The sequence below is a fragment of the Scyliorhinus canicula genome, chromosome 14 (genome assembly GCF_902713615.1).
Source record: "Scyliorhinus canicula chromosome 14, sScyCan1.1, whole genome shotgun sequence".
NCBI classification, from domain to species: domain Eukaryota; kingdom Metazoa; phylum Chordata; class Chondrichthyes; order Carcharhiniformes; family Scyliorhinidae; genus Scyliorhinus; species Scyliorhinus canicula.
In genome coordinates, this window is record NC_052159.1 from 119,324,997 (window position 1) to 119,348,400 (window position 23,404).

The following is a 23,404-nucleotide window of genomic DNA, read 5'->3' on the forward strand; positions in this document are numbered from 1 at the left end:
CCCGGCCCATTCCCCTGGGCGAGATGAGGTCCCCTCCCAAAGAGACCGAGAACCTGACCTAAACAACTTATCATTCATTGGCAGGATTGTAATTGGCAGGATTCAAGCAGAATGCTCCAGCCTCCCGAAATGCCATCGCCCTCCCTGCTGGATGTCACCTGGACGCAAATCACTACTGGTCCCTAAAAGCGGGGACCAGAGGTGCAATGAACACCAAGGGGGAGAAATGGGGTGCGTACCCTCTCTATACTTACCTTCAGGCAGTTGAGAGGGGTCCTTCATGGGAAGTGAAGGTCGAGGGGACTTGGGCTGGGCTGGAAGGGCTCAGGTCAGGGTTTTTTTCCTGGGATAGGGGTCGTGTAGCAGATCTTCCCTCTAACTTTGAAAATCAGTCAGTCCATTACCTGTTACAAGCCTCTTGATTGACAGGCCCATGCTACTTCATTGGCGAGATTAGCTTTGTTATCATAGCTCTTCACGGCCCATTAACTCTGAAGTGCTTCCTGTTTTGATCTGGTGTTGATTCTCACTGCAGATTTTTAAGAGAGCTGAATAAGAACAAAGATGCATTGCCACCCCCGCTCCCCACAGCATCAACACTCAGGTCTCTCATTTCTGTCAGTCTTCCTTTGTGATGTTGTCGATTTATCTCTACTACTTGATCTTTTCTGTGGCTCTGTTACAATTAGGGGAATCAGTGAATTTGCCTTCTTTCTATATTGTCTATGTCCAAATGCTTAGAGTCGCCAGGTATCGAATGATACTACCACAAGTTTCAACCGGCTATCGATCAAAGAACTAAACACCAGTTAGTTAGTTCAAGGTCAAGGGTACTTTATTTACAGACGATCAATCATGCAACATAAACACTACTAGTTAACTACACCTGTAGTTAAGACAACCTGTACTTAACTTCATGCACCCGGTTTAGGTCAGGAAACAGAGGCCGCTGTTCAATTCTGGATCTCTTGGGTTTGAAGGGGTAACTGCTGCGCAGCTGGGCTCATCCATCTGGTAGTGGGCGTTGAACTCGAACTTGCTTCTGGTGTTGCTGCAGTTGGCGATGGCCGTGACCGAGGTACCCAGGCTAAAAGAGAGCAAACATATGGCGAACTCTTCCTTTATATTCAGGGTGCTTTTGCGCTCTTTTGGGTGGTCCTTCGATTTGTGCCTTACTAATTGGGTGATCCCTGATCACTCCGTTCGATTCCTCAGCCAATAGGTGGGCGGGGATCTGGATGACTGGGCGTGTCTCAAGCGGTCATTGACCCCGTTGTTTGCATTTCCCTTGGACAGGGAGTGGCGCCGAAATGTCTGGGACTGTCCCGGTTGCTGGAGTACCAGTCCTTTGTGATGGGGGAGATGGGCCATCACCTGCCAATCAGCCTGATTAACATGCTAATGGGACGGAGTTTCAATGCCGTCTGGACTATCTCCTTCTCACTAAACCATCTGCTCCCCAATATTTCTGGCATATTATTTGTGTCATCCTTTGTGAAGACAGAACCTAAGAATGTATTTAATTGGTCAGCCATTTCTTTGTTCTCCATTATCAATTTCCATGTTTTTGACTATGAGGGGCCTACATTTATCTTTGCCAATCTTTTTCTTGTCACATATCTACAGAAGGTTTTCCAGTCAGTTTTATGTGCAAGCTTACTCTCATACTCTACTTTCCTTTTGTTTCCGTTTGTCCTCCTTTGCTGAATTCTAAACTGCTCCAAATCCTTACGTCTGCTGTTCTTTCTGGTTAATTTGTATGCCTCTTCTTTGGATCTAATATTATCCCTAATTTCCCTTGTGAACAATGGTTGGCCACAATTCCCATTTTATTTCTGTACTAAACAGGAATAAACAATTGTTGCAGTTCACCCATGAGCTTCGTTGAATGTTTTCAATTACATATCCTCTTGGAGTAAAGTTCCCTAATCCATTGTAGCCAAAACACGCCTCATACCATCCTAGCTTCCTTTATTTAGATTCAGGATCCAAGTCTGAGAACCAACGACATCACTCTCCATCTGGAGGAAGAATTCTATCATATCATGGTCGCTCAGCCCCAAGGGGCCTCGCACAAGCGATTGCCAATTATTCCTTTCTCATTACACAGCTTTCAGTCTGGTTCTCTAATTGATCCCTCAAAGTATTGTTCCAGAAAACCATCCCATGTACACTTCAGGAATTCCCCCTCTACGGTATTGTTACTAATTTGATTTGCGCTATCGACATGCAGATTAAAGTCACCCATAATTACAACCGTTCTGTTATTGCATGCATCTCTAACTTCCTGATTAATGCCATTCCCAACATCATCACTAAAATCTGGAGGTCGACATACAACTCCCACTGATGTTCTTTCCTCTTGGTACCCTCTGCTCTACCCATACAGATTCCACATTGTTGGAGCTAATATCCTTCCTCACTATTGCATTAATTTCCTCCCTAACCTGCAGCACAACTCCTCCGCCTTTTCTTTTTTATCCTTCCTTAATGCTAAATGCCCCTGGATGTTCAGTTCCCATTCCTGGTCACCCTGTAGTCATGTCTCCATAATCCTGACTATATCAGACCCAGTTACATCTTTTTATATGATTAATTCAAACACGCATTAAGGCACAAAGTCATAAGGCCCTTCTTTTTAACATTCCTCCTCCGTTCCCTTATTTTTCACTGTGGCCCTGTTTAATTCTGGCCCTTGGTTTCTCCACCTATCATTTTCCTTATTCCCATTCCTGTCTTTAATTCTTGCTCGTTATCCTCCTTCTACTGACTCTTTGAATAGGTTCCCAACCACCTGCCATTTTAGTTTAAACCCTCCCCAACCATTCTGGAAAATGGCGAGCTTCCCAAATGAGAAGTGTGGGATTAGGTTAACAAATAGTACTTTCTTGAGGGAGAGATGGGCCTTTGTGCTCGGGACTGTTTGTTTGTTTTTGCTTCTTGCCATTATTTTGACTGATTGCACTGAGAGTGGAGGGGGAAAGGTGATCTAGCCAGGGGAAGATGCTAGGCTCAGGGGAGGGCTAGTTTACAGAAGCAAAGTGGGGGGTGAGCTGAGTGGGGGTGGGATGAAAGAGGGAAGGGGTTAGACTGCTGATGGGGACGGGACTACTAAGTTGGTGGAGGAGGAGAGTTGATGGCGGTAGCTGCCTGGGGGTGGATCAGGTGAGGTAAGCATACAAAGTGCCAAAGAAGTGGCAAAGACTGGACTGGGAAATCTTTAGGGGGCAACAGAAAGCTACTAAAAAAGCTCTCAAGAAGAGTAAGATAGATTATGAGAGTAAACTTGCTCAGAATATAAAAACAGACAGTAAAAGTTTCTACAAACATATGAAGCAAAAAAGAGTGGCTGAGGTAAATATTGGTCCTTCAGAGGATGAGAAGGGAGATTTAATAATGGGAGACGAGGAAATGGCTGAGGAACTGAACAGGTGTTTTGGGTCGGTCTTCACAGTGGAAGACACAAATAATATGCCAGTGACTGATAGAAATGAGGCTATGGCAGCTGAGGACCTTGAGAGGATTGTTATCAAAAGTCTCCTGGCCCTGATGGAATGCATCCCAGAGTGCCAAAAGAGATGGCTCAGGAAATTGCAAAGGCACTAGTGATAATTTACCAAAATTCACTCGGCTCTGGGGTGGTCCCAGCGGATTGGAAATTAGCAAACGTGACACCACTGTTTGAAAAAGGAGGTAGGCAGAAAGCGGGTAATTATAGGCCAGTGAGCTTAACTTCGGTAGTAGGGAAGATGCTGGAATCTATCATCAAGGAAGAAATAGCGAGGCATCTGGATGGAAATTATTCCATTGGGCAGACGCAGCATGGGTTCATAAAGGGCAGGTCATGCCTAACTCATTTTGTGGAATCTTTTGAGAACATTACCAGAGCGGTAGATAATGGGGAGCCAATGGATGTGGTATATCTGGATTTCCAGAAAGCCTTTGACAAGGTCCCACACAAAAGGTTGCTGCAGAAGATAAAGATGCATGGCATTAAGGGTAAAGTAGTAGTTTGAATAGAGGATTAGTTAATTAATAGAAATCAAAGAGTGGGGATTAATGGGTGTTTCTCTGGTTGGCAATCAGTAGCTAGTGGTGTCCCTCAGGGATCAGTGTTGGGCCCACAATTGTTCACAATTTACATAGATGATTTGGAGTTGGGGACCAAGGGCAATGTGTCCAGGTTTGCAGACGACACTAAGATGAGTGGTAAAGCAAAAAGTGCAGAGGATACTGGAAGTCTGCAGAGGGATTTGGATAGGTTAAGTGAATGGGCTAGGGTCCGGCAGATGGAATACAATGTTGACAAATGTGAGGTTATCCATTTTGGTAGGAATAACAGCAAAAGGGATTATTATTTAAATGATAAAATATTAAAACATGCTGCTGTGCGGAGAGACCTGGGTGTGCTCGTGCATGAGTCACAGAAAGTTGGTTTACAGGGGCAACAGGTGATTAAGAAGGCAAATGGAATTTTGTCCTTCAGTGCTAGAGGGATGGAGTTTAAGACTAGGGAGGTTATGCTGCAATTGTATAAGGTGTTAGTGCGGCCACACCTGGAGTATTGTGTTCAGTTTTGGTCTCCTTACTTGAGAAAGGACGTACTGGCACTGGAGGGTGTGCAGAGGAGATTCACTAGGTTAATCCCAGAGCTGAAGGGATTGGATTATGAGGAGAGGTTGAGTAGACTGGGACTGTACTCGTTGGAATTTAGAAGGATGAGGGGGGATCTTATAGAAACATTTAAAATTATGAAGGGAATAGATAGGATAGATGCGGGCAGGTTGTTTCCACTGGCGGGTGACAGCAGAACTAGGGGACATAGCCTCAAAATAAGGGGAAGTAGATTTAGGACTGAGTTTAGGAGGAACTTCTTCACCCAAAGGGTTGTGAATCTGTGGAATTCCTTGCCCAGTGAAGTAGTTGAGGCTCCTTCATTACATGTTTTTAAGGTAAAGATAGATAGTTTTTTGAAGAATAAAGGGATTAAGGGTTATGGTGTTCGGGCTGGAAAGTGGAGCTGAGTCCACAAAAGATCAGCCATGATCTCACTGAATGAAATCGAGGGGCCAGATGGCCTACTCCTGCTCCTAGTTCTTATGTTCTTAGATGTGGGACATGGGCCAGGGACTGGCTTTTGGAGAGGTTATGGCTGACCGGCAGGAGCAGCAGTGGGGTGTCCCCTGACTAGGCTAGTCACGTGGAACGTTCATGGGAAAAGTGGGCCGGTCAACAGGACCTGTGTGTTCGCACATTTGAGGCAACTGAAGGCGGATGTGGACATGTTTCAGGAGACATACTTGAGGGTGGGGGATCAGGTTAGGTTGAGGAAGGGATGGGTCAGACAGGTGTTCCATTCGGGATTGGACTTTAAAATGCGGGGGGTGGAAATCCTGGTCAATAAAAGGGTGGTATTTGAGGTGGGGAAGATAGAGGCAGACCCGGGGAGGTAGATTCATCATGGTTAGTTTGGAAGTTGGAGGGAATGGCCGTGGTATTGGTGAATATTTATGCCCCAAACAGGGATGATGTTGAGTTCGTTAGGAGGGTGCTAAGGAAGATCCCAGACCTGGATTCACATTGACTGATTATGGGGGGAGACTTTAACACGGTCCTGGATCCGAGACTGGACCGGTCGAGTCCCAGCTCCGGAAAGGTGTCAGCTCTGGCAAAATTACTACGGGGGTTTATGGACCCATGGGAGGGGTGGACCCATTGAGATTTGGGAGGCCAAGGAGTCAGAAATTTTCATTCTACTCCCATTTGCATCAGGTGCTGGACAAAACGTTGCTGGCTGAGGTGCTGCCTACTGAATATTCAGCTATTGTAGTGTTAGGCCACGGCCCGCAATGGGTTGACCTGCAAGTGAGCAAAGGAAAGGCCCAGCGCCGCAATGGAGGTTAGATGTAGGGCTGCTGGCGGAGGACGAGTGCGTGAGCGGGTGAGGGAGGCCATTCGGGGATACATAAGGATCAATGATACGGGTGAGACCTCGGCAGGGGTGGTGTAGGAGGCACTGAAGGTGGTTATCAGGGGGGACCTCATTTTGATTAGGGCCCAAAAGGAGAAGGCTGAACGGGCACAGTTGGACAGGCTGGTAGGCGAACTTTTACAGGTGGACAGGAGGTATGCGGAATCTCCGGATGAAGGGCTTCTGAAGGAGGGTCAGAGACTGCAAATGGAATGTGGGCTCCTGTCCACAGGTAAGGCGGACGGACAGCTGAGGAGGATAAAGTGGCTGGTGTAAAAATATGGGGAAAAAGCCAGCAGGATGTTGGCGCATCAGCTGAGGAAGCAGGAGACGGCAAGACAAATTGGGAAAGTAAAGGATTTAGGTGGGGAAGGTGGTTGTGGATCTGGCGGTGATGAATGATACATTTCAGGAATTTTATAGTAGATTATACAAATCGGAACCTCCAGCCGGGGAGGAGGGTATGAAGCGATTCTTTGAGAGGGGGGGGGGGGGGGGTTGGAGTTCCTGAGGATAGACGAGGAGGTCGTGGATGGCTTGGGAGGCCCAATCGAGCTTGGCGAGGTGATAGACGGACTGGGGGCGATGCAATCGGGTAAGGCTCCAGGGCAGCACGGTAGCATTGTGGTCAGCACAAATGCTTCACAGCTCCAGGGTCCCAGGCTCGATTCCCGGCTTGGGTCACTGTCTGTGCGATCTCTGCATGTTCTCCCCGTGTATGCGTGGGTTTCCTCCAGGTGCTCCGGTTTCCTCCCACAGTCCAAAGATGTGCAAGTTAGGTGGATTGGCCATGCTATATTGTCCTTAGTGTCCAAAATTGCCCTCCGTGTTGGGTGGGGTTACTGGGTTACCCTTGGGTAGGGTGCTCTTTCTTACCGGCAGACTCGATGGGCCAAATGGCCTCCTTCTGCACTGTAAATTCTATAAAAAATTCTATGACCTGTTGGATATCCGGTTGAGTTCTACAAAAGGTTTTCTGGGCTGCTGGGGCTGCTCCTGGTAAAGGCTTTTAATGAGTCCTGGGGGCTGGCAGTGCTCCCCGCAACGTTATTGCAGGCATCGATTTCCCTTATTCTGAAGCGGGATGAGGATCCAGAGAACTGTGGATCGTATAGGCCGATCTCTCTTTTAAATGTGGATGCGAAATTGTTGGCAACTATCTTGCACGTCTAGAGGACTGTGTCCTGGGGGTAATAGGGGAGGACTTGACGGGGTTTGTGAAGGGACGTCATCTGACGTCCAACATTCGACGGCTGTTAAATGTGATAATGATGCCTGCACGAGGTTGAGGTGGTGGTAGCCATAGATGCAGAAAAGGCCTTTGGTCGGGTAGAGTGGAAGTACCTGTGGGATGTCCTGGGTAGGTTTGTGTTCGGCAGGGATTTGTCGCCTGAGTCCGGCTATTCTATCAGGCACGAGTGGCGAATGTAAGGACTATCCGGGTCCAGTCAGAATATTTCAGTTTCTGTGAGGGGACAGGACAGTGGTATCCACTCTTCCCACTACTGTTTGCCCTGGCCATAGAGCCCTTGGCAATGGCGCATAGGTCATCGAATCTGGCGGGGGATAGTGAGAGGGGGGTTGGAGCATAGGGTTTCATTCTATGCAAATGACTTGCTCCTTTATATAACAGATCCATTGGGGGGATGGCTAGTATTATGGAGATATTGGAGGAATTTGGGTGGTTTTCGGGTTTTAAATTAAACATGGGTAAGAGTGAGGTGTTCACGATCCAGGCACGGGAGCAGGAAAGGAGACTGAGGGAGTTACCGTTTAATGTGGTGGGAAGGAGTTTTAGGTACCTCGGGATTCATGTGGCAAGGGACTGGGGACAGCTCCATAAGTTAAATTTGGACAGGGCAGTTGAGCAAATGAAAGGGGACTTCCGCAGGTAGGACATGCTCCTGCTGTCATTAGCAGGGAGGGTACAGATTGTAAAGATGACAGCCCTCCCGAGATTGCTATTTGTGTTTCAATGTCTTCCAGCCGGGAGGAGGCTATGAAGTGATTCTTTGGGGGGGGGGGTTTGGAGTTCCCGAGGATAGACGACGAGGTCGTGGATGGCTTGGGAGGCCCAATCGATTGTAAAGGTGACAGCCCTCCCGAGATTGCTATTTGTGTTTCAATGTCTTGCAATTTTTATCACTAAGGCATTTTTCAGGAAGATGAATGTGATGATCTCAGGTTTTGCATAGGCTGGTAAGGCCCCGAGGGTGAAGAAGATCCTTCTTGAGCAGGGCGCAGATTGGAGGGATTGGCTCTTCCGAATTTTATTAATTATTACTGGGCGGCAAATATCTCGATGGTTAGGAAGTGGGTAATGGGTAGGGGTCGGTGTGGGAGCGAGCGGAGGCAGCGTCCTGTAAGGGTACGAGTTTGGAGGCTTTGCTGATGGTACCTCTGCCGTTCTCGCCGGCTCTGTACTCCACCATCCCTGAGTGTGGCCACCGATCTGTGAAAACCACCATTTTGTTTCGGGAGGGCTGGACGGGGGCTTTAGAAGGTGGCAGCAGGCAGGGATTGAGAGATTTGGTGATCTCTTCATTGAAGTGGGTTTCCCAAGCCTGGAGAGATTAGAGGAGGAATTTGAGTTGTCGAGTGGCGACACGCGTCTTTTCGTCCGACGTCACTTCGTCCAACGACACTTCGTCCACGTCTTTTGGTCCAACGTCTTTTTGTCCGCCCGTCTTTTGGTCCAACGTCACTTCGTCCAATTATCCAATTACAAATTAACTCCGTATAAAACCATTTAATTGATAAAATGCAAGTACAATACAGCAAAATGCAAGTACAATACAGCAAGTGAATTTAATTGCTAAAATGCAAGTACAATACAGCAAAATGCAAGTACAATAAAACCATTTAATTGATAAAATGCAAGTACAATACAGCAAAATGAAAGTACAATACAGCAAGTGAATTTAATTGCTAAAATGCAAGTAATTGATAAAATGCAAGTAAAATGCTAGTTGAAAAATGCAGTTAAAAAGTTAAAAAATCTAAAAATGCAGTTAAAAAATCTAAAAGTTTACTAATTACTTAAAATTCCCGAAATTACTTAAAATTGATGTAAATTGTAAATTCCCGAAATTCCCTAAAAGTTAGATTTCCAGAACTGTACCCGAGAGAGAATAATGGGGAGAGGACAAGATGATTTGATATTCTACAATTTCGACAGACACAGATATAAGTGGGAGTCTAATTGGATTTAGATAATGAGTGCAGTTCTGAAAGAAGCAGATTTAAACTCGATTTTCGTCGAGTGATTAAAACCTCTGGTTGGCAGTGGGTTCTGACATTACAGGTCTGAAATGATCAAATATTCCATCAGATACAATGGCTCTCATCACGCTGGAGCATACATGGGTGAATATCCTGCAGCTTATCGTAATAATGTCTGGAGATCAAGCAGCACAAATGCAGAACTCAACCTCAAGAGGCGAAATAGGTGGAGAGGATCCTTGAGCAGTAACATTGAAAAACTAAATTAAACTATTTGTAATTGGATAATTGGACGAAGTGACGTTGGACCAAAAGACGGGCGGACAAAAAGACGTTGGACCAAAAGACGTGGACGAAGTTTCGTTGGACGAAATGACGTCGGACGAAAAGACATAGCACCGTCGAGTGGGATCGAATTTTGGTACCTACAGGTACGGGACTTGCTCTGGGGCAGGTTCCAAGCTTCCCTCGCCTCCCTCTAAGGGAATTGCAGGATAAGGTAATTTCAAAAACAGGGGTTGGGGAGGGGAGGATCTCGGAAATATATAAAGAACTGATGGGATGGGAAGGGGTCCCAATCGGGGAGGTGAAGAGGAAGTGGGAGGAAGAGTTCGGAGGGTTGTTGGAAGTTAGACTATGGGAAAAGGCCTTGAGAAGACTCAATTCATCCTCGTCGTGTGCCAGGTTTAGCCTGATCCAGTTCAAGATGGTCCATAGGGCTCATATGACTATAGCCCTGATGAGTAGGTTTTTCGAGGAGGTGGAGGACAGATGTGGGCGGTGTGGGGGAAGCCCGGCAAATCACGTACACATGTTTTGGGCGTGTCTGAAGCTGAGGGGATTCTGGCAGGGACTTGCGGATGCCATGTCAGAGGTCTTGGAAGGGAGGGCTTCTCCGAGTCCAGAGATGACAATATTTGGGGTGTCGGAAGATCTGGGGGCCCAGGAGGGGAGAGAGGTCGACATTTTGGCTTTTGCCTCCCTGTTGGCCCGGAGACAGATTTTACTGGGATGGAGGCACCTGGAGCCTCCAAAGTCAGGGGTGTGAGTCAGCGACATGGCAGGGCTTCTCAGCCCGGAGAAGATTAAGTTCGCCTTAAGAGGTTCAATTCAGGGGTTCGCTTGGAGGTAGCAGCCGTTTATCGACTTCTTTAAGGAAATGCTGACCGTCAGCAGAAGGTGGAGGGGGTAGCGGGGGGGGGGGGGGTGGGGGGGGGGGGGGGAGGCATGACATTGCAGAATAAGGATAGAGAATCTAATATACGGGCAGTCCGGAGATAGGGCGAGGGGAAGTTGGGTATATTATTGTGATGTGGTTGCGTGTGTCAGACCGCTCTGTTGTTTAGAATGTTTAAATGTGAAAATTAAAATGTTTTCTAAAAAAAGAATTTAACCCCTTATTTATTGTTGTTTCTCCATGTTCTTCCTACCAAAATGCATCACTTCACACTTCTCCTGATTGAATTTAATCTGCCACATGTCTGCTGACTCCACCAACCTGTCTATGTCCTTTTGAAGTTCTACACTGTCCTTCTGTTTTTCTGGTCTGCATACTTTGAAAATTGGCCCCTGTACACCTTATCTAGATCATTAATACATATCAAGAAAGACAAAGGTCCCAATACTGACCCCTGGGGAACTCCATTACAAACCTATACCATTGGGCATTATTCTGTGCTTCCTATGAATTAATGTTGCTACTCACAGAAGAAAACATTTTTTCTTTGAAAACTTAATCCTTGCACATGAGGATTCTGCTGGGTGTCATCTGCTGGGAAGGAAGATGGTTTCACCGTCAGTGAAGGACTTTCTGCTTCTTTTCCATCACTTGCCCATCTCCTAATGTTCCAAATGCCTGAGGTGCATGACTGTGTCGTGTGCAAATATTTCAGTGAGCAAATATATGGAATAGTGTCCAGATGGTGGAAACAGGTATCATTAATTTATTCTGGGGAAGATGATAACAAAGTGGTTATGACACTGGACTAATAATCCAGAGGTCTAGGCTAATGCGCCGAGGACATGGGTTCAAATCCCACCATGGCAGCCGATGGAATTTGAATTCAGTTAATAAATCTGGAAGATAATCTCAGTTTGACAGTCACCATAACTGAGAATATCATTGATTATTCTAAAAACCCATCTGGTTCAGTAATGTACTCTAGGGAAGGACGTTTGTAATCCTTACCTGGTCATGCCTATATGTGAACCCCCCCAGATCCACAGAAATGTGGTTGACTCTTAACTGCCTTCTGAAATGGCCGAGAAAGCCACTTGGGTCAAGTGCTATAAGGGATGGGCAATAAATGCTGGCCTTGCCAGTGATGCTCATCAAGTAACAAAGGGTTCAAATGCAAATGAGATGGCTTGTGGTTTAACATGCTTGGGAGAAACAGATGATGTGGAATTTATGGTTCCACAAGCTCTCAACCACAGAGGCTTTCCTCATCTCACATTAGTCTGTTGCAGACTTATCAATAGGGATTTAATGTCATGAGTAGTCAACAACATTTATTGTTCTAACGTGTGACTGCAAGTATGATAGACATTGACCTTGATGAACATCGGTAAGTAGTCATCTGGCAATTTCTATGTCCTTGTTCTTGCCAGAATGAGATTCCATGATGCAGGGCCAGCTGGCACTGTGTGTGACTAGAGTAAATGAGAGATTTGTGCTTGCTTTTCTGATGTGAAGGCTTATCATCCACCCATGCATACTTTGTTGTTTGGTTGAAGTGTTGGTAGTGATTGATGAATCCTTTCTTTCACAGGTCCTTTTGACATTAAAATTGGAAAGAGAGATCAGTGTTCTTCAGGGATGAAGAAGAAGAAATGTATCTTCAGCACTGCGGACCATGAGCAAATCATTCAGTTTAACATAACTGGTTTTGTGAAGCAGGTTCATTTAGAATGTTCAAAGTAAGTGGAAGTAGTGAATTGATACATTTACGCAGTGCATTTATGAACTTTTACTTTATGTTATCGCACTAAAACTGAACTTAGAAAGGTTCAAACGTATTTGCAATATGGAGGATTCATGATGTAGTTTGCAGACTGAAAGCTAAATACTTAAAAAATATAATACTTCAGCTGTCCATTAAAAGTAATGGGCTGAAAACTATGAGCACTGCACAGCAAATATGTGCTGTTACTACATATCAGTGCCAAACTACCGTGGCAATCAATATTTACTGGGGGTTAATGTGTCCTGCTGCTTTTGACTAAGCATTAACAACACATATGACACTCAGATTCAGCCTCTGGTGAAACATAGTGGTATTGTGGAGCGGAGCCTTTTGTATTCTGTGCAGCTATAGATTATATATTCTGCCACGCAAATGCGGATTTATTTTCTGCTGATCCCTTATTTACCTATAAGTAATTTCTTACATTGCTAAATTAAAACCAAACTTCACAGTAATAATAATAATATAATAATAAATTGCTTACTGTCACAAAATGAAAAATGAAAATGAATGAAAATCGCTTATTGTCACAAGTTGGGCAGCACGGTAGCATTGTGATTAGCACAATTGCTTCACAGCTCCAGGGTCCAGGGTTCGATTCCGGCTTGGGTCACTGTCTGTGTGGAGTCTGCACATCCTCCCCCGTGTGCGTGGGTTTTCTCCGGGTGCTCCAGTTTCCTACCACAGTCCAAAGATGTGCAGGTTATGTGGGTTGGCCATGTTAAATTGCCCTTAGTGTCCAAAATTGCCCTTAGTGTTGGGTGGGGTTGGTGGGGTTACTGGGTTATGGGGATAGGGTGGAGGTGTTGACCTTGGGTAGGGTGCTCTTTCCAAGAGCCGGTGCAGACTCGATGAACTGAATGGCCTCCTTCTGCACTGTAAATTCTATGAAATTAAGTTACTGTGAAAAGCCCCTAGTCGCCACATTCCGGCTCCTGTTCGGGGAGGCTGGTACGGGAATTGAACCGTGCTGCTGGCCTGCCTTGGTCTGCTTTCAAAGCCAGCGATTTAGCCCTGTGCTAAACCAGCCCCTGGTAGGCTTCAAGCAGGTTTCAATGAAGTTACTGTGAAAAGGCCCGAGTGGTATTATCTTAAGTAGTTTTCAGTAATTAAAAAGTTGTTCTGCCGACCTCAATACAAATCGCAGTCTTAACCCCCATAAACCCCTGCCTTGTATGTTCGAAATAAACTATTCAAAAGTGGAGGCCAAGAGAGAGTGAGAAAGAGAGAGAGAGAGCACCTCCAAGAGATAATTCATTTTCCCAATGATCTCCTGAATTTGCATAGAATCCACAGAATCCCTGCAGTGCAGAAGGAGGCCATTTGGCCCATCATGTCTGCACCGACCCTACCAAGAGCACCCTACCTAGGCCCACTCCCCACCCATTCCCTGCAACTTCACATCTTTGGGCTATGGGAAGAAACCGGAGCACCCGGAGGAAACCCATGCAGACACGGAGAGAATGTGCAAACTCCACACAGACAATCACCCAAGGCCTTTATGAAACCCGGCTCCCTGGCGCTGTGAGGCAGCGGTGCTAACCACTGTGCCAAGATGCCACATTGAAGATCCAATACATCAGAGGCTAATTTTCAGACCATCAGGAAAGCCGATAGGAGTTGATGATTAATTGATCCACTCCACCTTTTCTGATAAGATGAGCAAGATTAGCGACTTGGTATGTGGAGAATCAAGGATGTTGACCCACATCCTGCTACTAAATACCAGAGGGGATTGAATTTCAGTGTTCTGGCTAGCTGCCATATTCACAGCAAAGGATTCAGGAAAGTCTGGATTGCAATTGGCCATCCATTTCCCCCTTGTCAATAAACTATACTTGTGTTCCACAGGAGCTCCTTATTTAGCGCCATTTATACTCTTAAAGATGAGAGGGAGAGAACCTCACAGGGGCCTGATCTCTGTCTAATATGATCTCTAGACATTTACTTCTGGAAATCTTAGTCTCAACTAAGGCTCACAAACTGCATATCCTCCCTTCTTCAAGGGCTCTTATGCTTCTATAACTTCCTTGGAGCTTCTAATGCCGCTGCTGCTACACTAGTTGAGTTTGCCTACTGCCCCAGCAGGATTCAAGTTGATGACAGAAGTCCAGCTGGGAGCACACCTTGCACGGTCAGTGAATCCCAATTCAGGAAAATTGGTCTGGACCTTTAGCAGAGTGTGAAAGGAAAGCAGGAGCCACATCCACACATTATCCTGGAGCTAGAAACAAAATCCAGCTCGGGAGATGAAAATTAGGTACTATTTTTTCCCCATTCCTCCCTTCCTGTTGTACGTATGTATGTACACATATGTGTGTGTGTGTTTTTGTGTGTAAAAGAGGGACAATAAAGAGGTGTATAGATTCACTGTTTCTTTCAAACTGATGCAGGTCAATTATATCAATAATTGGCAAATAATTAATCATCACACAGTTATTGCACATTTGAATTGTGAAAATAGTTACATCAGAAGTTAACCTGTTAATTATTGAATTCAATTCAGTTTACTTCCTTGTACAAACGTTCCAAGTAATGCTAATCTTTCTCAGAAACTTGTGGCCATTTAACTGTAGTACACATTAAACAAGCCTGAAAATGGGATTAAGTAGAATGGTCCCTGGAATGAAGAACCTGTCATATGAGGAACAGTTGAGGACTCTGGGCCTATACTCGTTGGAGTTGACAAGAATGAGAGATGATCTGATTGAAACTTACAGGATACTGCGAGGCCTGGATAGAGTGGAAGTGGAGATGTTGTTTCCACTTGTAGGAGAAACTAGAAGCAGAGTACACAATGTCAGACTAAAGGGACGATCCTATAAAACAGAGATGAGGAGGTATTTCTTCAGCCAGAGCGTGGTGAATCTGTGGAACTCTTTGCTGCAGAAGGCTGTGGAGGCCAAATGACTGAGTCTTGAAGACAGAGATAGATAGGTTCTTGATTAATGAGGGGATCAGGGGTTATGGGGAGAAGGTAGGAGAATGTGGATGAGAAAAATATCAGGAATGATTGAATGGCGGAGCAGACTCGATGGGCTGAGTGGCCTCATTCTGCTCCTCTGTCTTGTGGTCTGATGGTCTAATATCCCATTTACTATGATACTTCTAGAGCAGCTGGAACACCGGCCTGCTTCAATGAGGCCACATTTTAATACACATGTGGGGCAGGATTCACTGCCCCGCCGACCCACATTTCTGCCCCGACCAGTCGGCGGGATTCTCTGTTCCACCAGCCAGTCAATGGGGTTTCCCATTGTGGGGCAGTCCCATACCATCAGGAAACTCCCGGGCCCCGGCATAACTGAGAATCATGCCGGCGGAGAATCCCGGCCATTGTGTTTCTATGACCTCCGTAGAGTGCTAATTGAAATGTTGAGGTACAAATGGATGAAATATATTAACTGTTCCCCAGCAATCCCCATTCTCAGCTTGCTGACCATCTGTTTTGTCAAACAGGTTAAAATCTGCTCCATGGAATCAGCTGTGTTTGTCGAAGCATTGAGTGTGACTATGGTTTTTGTATTTGAATAAAACTTACTTCAGAATAAGAGTAAATGGGAGTAAGTTTGGTGAAAGTGTGAAAATGAGTGCTATGCTTATCAGATGTGCCTGTTTGAAAGTCTGGATTTTGCTGTTAAGAAGGCATATGGTGTGCTAGCCTTTATCAGTAGGGGGATTGAGTTTCGGAGCCACGAGGTCATGCTGCAGCTGTACATAACTCTGGTGCGGCCGCACCTGGAGTACTGCGTGCAGTTCTGGTCACCACATTATAGGAAGGATGTGGAAGCTTTGGAAAGGGTTGAGAGGAGATTTACTAGGATGTTGCCTGGTATGGAGGGAAGGTCTTACGAGGAAAGGCTCAGGGACTTGAGGTTGTTTTCGTTAGAGAGGAGAATGCTGAGAGGTGACTTAATAGAGACATATAAGATAGTCAGAGGGTTAGATAGGGTGGACAGTGAGAGTCTTTTTCCTCGGATGGTGATGACCAACACGAGGGGACATAGCTTTAAATTGAGGGGTGGTAGATATAGGACAGATGTCAGAGGCAGTTTTTTTACTCAGAGAGTAGTAGGGGTGTGAAACGCCCTGCCTGCAACAGTAGTAGACTCGCCAACTTTAAGGGCATTTAAGTGGTCACTGGATAGACATATGGATGAAAATGGAATAGTGTAGGTCAGATAGGCTTTCACGGGTTCACGGGTCGGCGCAACCTCAAGGGCCGAAGGGCCCGTACTGCGCTGTAATCTTCTATGCTCTGTGTGTGCCAGGGCCAACGTGCACGGGATGCTCTGATTGCCTCCACGTTTACCAACTGGAAGGGGCGGGGTGGGGTGGTGGAGGGAGGGGACTGGCCACGGGCACGGACACTGCATCCCACCCCCACCCCCTCACTCACCCCCTGGCCACCCACCAGCCTGCAACCCCCTCCAGGGTACATAGAAACATAGAAACTGAACAAAATAAGGTAGGGGAACTGGCAGCATGGGTTGGTACCTGGGACTTCGATGTTGTGGCCATTTCAGAGACATGGATAGAGCAGAGACAGGAATGGTTGTTGCAGGTTCCGGGGTTTAGGTGTTTTAGTAAGTTCAGAGAAGGGGGCAAAAGAGGGGGAGGTGTGGCGCTGCTAGTCAAGGACAGTATTACGGTGGCGGAAAGGATGCTAGATGGGGACTCTTCTTCTGAGGTAGTATGGGCTGAGGTTAGAAACAGGAAAGGAGAGGCCACCCTGTTGGGAGTTTTCTATAGGCCACCTAATAGTTCTAGGGATGTAGAGGAAAGGATGGCGAAGATGATTCTGGAAAAGAGCGAAAGTAACAGGGTAGTTGTTATGGGAGACTTTAACTTTCCAAATATTGACTGGAAAAGATATAGTTCGAGTACATTAGATGGGTCATTCTTTGTACAATGTGTGCAGGAGGGTTTTCTGACACAATATGTTGACAGGCCAACAAGAGGCGAGGCCACATTGGATTTGGTTTTGGGTAATGAACCAGGCCAGGTGTTAGATCTGGAGGTAGGTGAGCACTTTGGAAACAGTGACCACAATTCGGTGACCTTTACGTTAGTGATGGAAAGGGATAAGTATACCCCGCAGGGCAAGAGTTATAGCTGGGGGAAGGGCAATTATGATGCCATTAGACATGACTTAGGATGTGTTGGTTGGAGAAGTAGGCTGCAAGGGTTGGGCACACTGGATATGTGGAGCTTGTTCAAGGAACAGCTATTGCATGTTCTTGATAAGTACGTACCAGTCAGGCAGGGAGGAAGGGGTCGAACGAGGGAACCGTGGTTTACCAAAGAAGTGGAATCTCTTGTTAAGAGGAAGAAGGAGGCCTATGTGAAGATGAGGCGTGAAGTTTCAGTTGGGGCGCTTGATAGTTACAAGGAAGCGAGGAAGGATCTAAAGAGAGAGCTGAGACGAGCAAGGAGGGGACATGAGAAGTCTTTGGCAGGTAGGATCAAGGAAAACCCAAAAGCTTTCTATAGGTATGTCAGGAATAAAAGAATGACTAGGGTAAGAGTAGGGCCAGTCAAGGACAGTGGTGGGAAGTTGTGTGTGGAGGCTGAGGAGATAAGCGAGATACTAAATGAATATTTTTCGTCAGTATTCACTCAAGAAAAAGATAATATTGTGGAGGAGAATGCTGAGACCCAGGCTATTAGAATAGATGGCATTGAGGTGCGTAGGGAAGAAGTGTTGGCAATTCTGGACAAGGTGAAAATAGATAAGTCCCCGGGGCCGGATGGGATTTATCCTAGGATTCCCTGGGAAGCCAGGGAAGAGATTGCTGAGCCTTTGGCTTTGATTTTTAGGTCATCATTGGCTACAGGAATAGTGCCAGAGGACTGGAGGATAGCAAACGTGATCCCTTTGTTCAAGAAGGGGAGTAGAGATAACCCCGGTAACTATAGGCCAGTGAGCCTAACGTCTGTGGTGGGTAAAGTCTTGGAGAGGATTATAAAAGATACGATTTATAATCATCTAGATAGGAATAATATGATTAGGGACAGTCAGCATGGTTTTGTGAAGGGTAGGTCATGCCTCACAAACCTTATCGAGTTCTTTGAGAAGGTGACTGAACAGGTAGACGAGGGTAGAGCAGTTGATGTGGTGTATATGGATTTCAGTAAAGCGTTTGATAAGGTTCCCCATGGTCGGCTATTGCAGAAAATACGGAGGCTGGGGATTGAGGGTGATTTAGAGATGTGGATCAGAAATTGGCTAGTTGAAAGAAGACAGAGAGTGGTAGTTGATGGGAAATGTTCAGAATGGAGTTCAGTTACGAGTGGCGTACCACAAGGATCTGTTCTGGGGCCGTTGCTGTTTGTCATTTTTATAAATGACCTAGAGGAGGGCACAGAAGGATGGGTGAGTAAATTTGCAGACGACACTAAAGTCGGTGGAGTTGTAGACAGTGCGGAAGGATGTTGCAGGTTACAGAGGGACATAGATAAGCTGCAGAGCTGGGCTGAGAGGTGGCAAATGGAGTTTAATGTGGAGAAGTGTGAGGTGATTCACTTTGGAAAGAATTTGGAACGGGTGCAGAGGAGATTTACCAGGATGTTGCCTGGTATGGAGGGAAAATCTTATGAGCAAAGGCTGATGGACTTGAGGTTGTTTTCGTTAGAGAGAAGAAGGTTAAGAGGTGACTTAATAGAGGCATACAAAATGATCAGAGGGTTAGATAGGGTGGACAGCGAGAGCCTTCTCCCGCGGATGGAGGTGGCTAGCACGAGGGGACATAGCCTTAAATTGAGGGGTAATAGATATAGGACAGAGGTCAGAGGTGGGTTTTTTACGCAAAGAGTGGTGAGGCCGTGGAATGCCCTACCTGCAACAGTAGTGAACACGCCAACATTGAGGGCATTTAAAAATTTATTGGATAAGCATATGGATGATAAGGGCATAGTGTAGGTTAGATGGCCTTTACATTTTTTCCATGCCGGTGCAACATCGAGGGCCGAAGGGCCTGTACTGCGCTGTATCATTCTATTTTCTATGTTCTATGAAACTCTTGATTAATAAGGGGATCAGGGGTTATGGGGAGAAGGCAGGAGAATGGGGATGAGAAAATATCAGCCATGATTGAATGGCGGAACAGACTCGATGCCAGCTCGCCGATCGGCGGGCCCCGATCGTGGGCCAGGCCACGTCGGAGGCCCCCCCGCCCCCGGATCGGAGCCCCTCTCTCCCCACACAGGCCACCGCTGGACCCTTCAACGCTACGTTCCTGCCAGCTGAGAGCAGGTTAGAACCGTGCCGCCGGGATCAGCGTTTCCACGACGGCCTCCCTCTGGTACTACTGTGGTTCTTGTGCCGAAGTATCCAAAAAAGTTCCGCTCATCTTTTGCTTTGTTTTTGCAAAATAGAATGACTTATGGTTTACCAAAATTGTGATGAAAAGGCAGAAAAAAATCAATGGGCTGTGAATATTATCAGTTGAATATGCATTGTGCTACTTTCTGGCAAAATAATTTATCGATACAGCAGCCTTCCTAACTGTTGCTGGAAAGTCTGTGCTCTAAATTTTATGTTCAGCCTAAACCTGTTGGGATGAGCCATTTGAGTGTGGAACTACCAGTAAACAGTGTCAAAGGGAATTGTGCTCTGGCCCAAAAAAAACAAATTAATTATTCAAGTCCTGCACAAAATAAAGAGAAGAATCCCAGGTGTCAAAAAGCTGAGTAATGAGGAAGGAATTAAAGATGAAAAGATTTGCATTTCTGAAGCACCTTTCATGTCTTCAGGACATCCCAAAGGACTTTCTAACTTCTTACTGTGCCCACACTAATCCAAGACTAGCATCTCCATACTTGATCAAATGCAGCCTTGATGTCAAGGGCAGTCACTCTACTCGCACCTCAACTCTTGAGTTCAGCTGGTTTGTCTATGTTTGAACCAAGTAAGAAGTCTTACAACACCAGGTTAAAGTCCAACATGTTTTTTTCAAACACTAGCTTTCGGAGCACTGTTCCTTCTTCAGATTCACCTGAGGAAGGAGCAGTGCACCAAAAGCTAGTGATTCGAAACAAACCTGTTGGACTTTAGAACAGTACAGCACAGAACAGGCCCTTCGGCCCTCGATGTTGAGCCGAGCCATGATCACCCTACTCAAACCCACGTATCCACCCTATACCCGTAACCCAACAACCCCCCCCTTAACCTTACTTTTTTTTAAGGACACTACGGGCAATTTAGCATGGCCAATCCACCTAACCCGCACATCTTTGGACTGTGGGAGGAAACCGGAACACCCGGAGGAAACCCACGCACACACGGGGAGGACGTGCAGACTCCGCACAGACAGTGACCCAGCCGGGAATCGAACCTGGGACCCTGGAGCTGTGAAGCATTTATGCTAACCACCATGCTACCGTGCTGCCCCAAGACCTGTTGGACTTTAACCTGGTGTTGTGAGACTTCTTACTGTGCTCACCCCAGTCAAACGCTGGCATCTCCACATCCTGAATAGTTTAGCGGGATATTTTTATGACAACTGAGAAGATGCATTGGGCCTTGGTTTAACATCTAAAAGATGGTGGCTGGGACTCTCCGACCCAAGTTCACCCCACTACTGCTGCCAGCAAGAGTGTACATTTTGGTGCTCAGCCAAAACTGGTGGCTGAATTCTCTGATTCTGGGGCTATGTTCCCACGCCGGTGTGGGAACGGTGACGTTTTACGCCAGAAAAAATGGCGTAGAACGGCCACCAATTTCCCGTCTTTCTGGGGGCTAGCATTACAGCAGCATATAGCACCTGGTTCTAGCTCCATAAACGGCCTGGAGAATTGCCGGTTCCCCTAACCCCTAATAAAGTCCCTCCCTGTCAGTGGATTGGCCCTCCCCCAAGTGTTGCAGTACTGGACTGAGTTCACAGCCGCCATGCCGAGTTCCAGACGGATGAGACCACACGCGACCGACACCGTCGGGAACTCGGCCGCTCAGGGGTGGAGCATCGGGTGGCGGGCCTCAGGCAACAAGTAAGCCGCTTTGGAGTAGGCGGGGCATCGTCGTCCCCGATTTTGCCGGGACCTGTGATTCTCTGGCCGATCCCAGAATGCGATTTCAGCATTGGCGACCGGAGAATCATGCCCCTGTTCACTGCAACTGGACAGGAGAATCCCAGCCGCAGGCAAAGTTGGAGAATTCCGGTCAATATCTCTGACAGTAAAGCATTCCCAAAGTAATGCATTAAAGTTGCAGCTCATAGGGGCGGGATTCTCCCTTCTGGGGACTATGTCCCCACGCCGGGGGGGAAAACCGGCACCAACCATTCTGGTGTCAACAGCCCCTGAAAGTAAGGAATTCTCCAATTTTCCAGGGGCTAGTTTCACGCCGGACTGGTTGGCGCTGCTGATGCGAGTTTGCGCATGCGCAGAAAGGCCAGCGTGATTTCGCGCATTTGCAGAACGGCCAGTGTATTCTCTCCTCCACGCCAGTCCCTGGGCAATATGATGGAGCCCTACAGGGGACCGGCGTGGAGGAAAGAAGGCCCCCGTGGAAACAGCCCGCCCGCAGGATCAGTAGGCCCCGACCGTGGGGTCCCCCCGGGATCGGATCCCCTCGCGCCTACCCGAGGACCGCCCCCACACCCTTATCTGCCAGGTCCCGCCTTGCATGAGGTGAGTAATTCCTGCTGGCAGGACTGGCCAAGACTGGACAGCCACTCGGCCCATTGGGGCCTGGAGAATCGCTGGGGTAGCCGCTGTCAATGGCCCCCGACTGGCGTGGTGGGAATCCTGCCGCCGCCAGGGGTTCTCCAACCCAGCGGGGGGTCAGCGAATCCCGGCCATAGAGTTTCTCAGCACAGAAAAAGCCCTTCGGCCCATCCTGTCTCTGCCGGCCATCAATCATCTATCTATCCTAACCCCATTTTCCAGCACTTGGTCCATAGCCTTTAACGCAAAGGTATTTCAAGTGCTCATCCAAATGCTTCTTAAATGTTGTGAGGCTTCCTGCCTCTACAACCCTTTTAGGCCGTGAATTCCAGGTTCCTGCCATCCTTTGGATGAAAAGGTTTGTCCTCAAATTCCCTCCAAATCTCTTTACCTTTTTACCTTAAATCTATTCCCTGTGGCTATTCACCACTCAAATAAGGGGAAAGGTCTCTTCCTATCTACCCTGTTTTTAACCCTCATACTTTTGATCAAGTCCTCCTCAGCCTTCTCTGCTCTAAGGAAATAAATCCCAGTCTATTCAGCCTCTCTTCATAGCTGAAACACTTCAGCCCAGACAACCTCCTGGTGAATCTCCTCTGCACCCTTTCCAGTGCAATCACACCCTTCCTATATTGTGTTGACCTGAACTGCACACATACTCTAGCCGTAGTGACGGCACAGTCGTTAGCCCTGCTGCCTCATGGTGCTGAGGACCCAATTTCGATCCTGGCCCCGGGTCACTATCCATGTCTAGTTTGCACATTCCCCACATGTCTGCATGTGCCCTCCACAACCCAAAGATGTGCAGAGTGTAGTGATCTGTACATCTGTACATACATCTGCACATACACCAGGGACCACAGCATCACTAGAGGGCAGCATCAGAGACGGGTATAAAGGGTCCAGCCCAAGGGAGGATCCGCCTCTTTCAGAAGCACAGGGCTAGTGAGCAGCAGCAGACAGAGACAGCTCAGCATAGGCAGTTTACCATAGCTTCACTGATCATACCTCTTGACTGTATTATATTTAGTTAAGCTCTAGAAACAGAACAAACCCATTGAATAAAGTATTTGTGTTGACTGGAAGTCTACAATCTTTATTCAGAATTAGAGAATAACATATAAAACCAGGAGTGATTTCAGAAAGCTAGCTAGACACCAGCAAGAGAAAAAAAAACTTAAACCAGATATTCGACTGTGGAAGACTTCACAGCAAATGGATCCTTGACGACTAACTGATTCGATGGAACTTGTTGGAACTCCATGGCAGCTGGAAACAACCGGTAATTTAAGTTATAACTGGAAAATGCTTGAACAGCTGTTAATATTTATCACAGCTAATGATTTCAGCACTGCCTCTGACGCAATGAAAATATCCCTACTACTCTCAACAGAAGGGCATGAAGCTAGAGAAATCTATAATTGCTTTAATTACTTAGAAGGTGAAGACAACACCAAAGTAGAAATTATACTCAAAAAATTTGCTAAACGCTGTAACAGTCAATCTGGTGAGATGCTGGAAAGATTTAACTCTTGCCAGAGAAACGGAGGGCCCATCTCTGATTTTATTACAAATCTCA

General features: G+C 46.7%; 1 protein-coding gene across 2 annotated transcripts in view; it reads left to right on the forward strand.

Annotated features, from left to right (window-relative positions):
• Positions 1-23,404, forward strand: part of LOC119977893 — a 164,686-nt gene that overhangs the window by 72,968 nt on the left and 68,314 nt on the right. For both annotated transcript variants that reach the window (XM_038819181.1, XM_038819180.1), the window contains exon 4: positions 11,965-12,112. In XM_038819181.1, the coding sequence (XP_038675109.1) occupies positions 11,965-12,112 (148 nt within the window). The remainder of the gene's footprint in view (positions 1-11,964; positions 12,113-23,404) is intronic.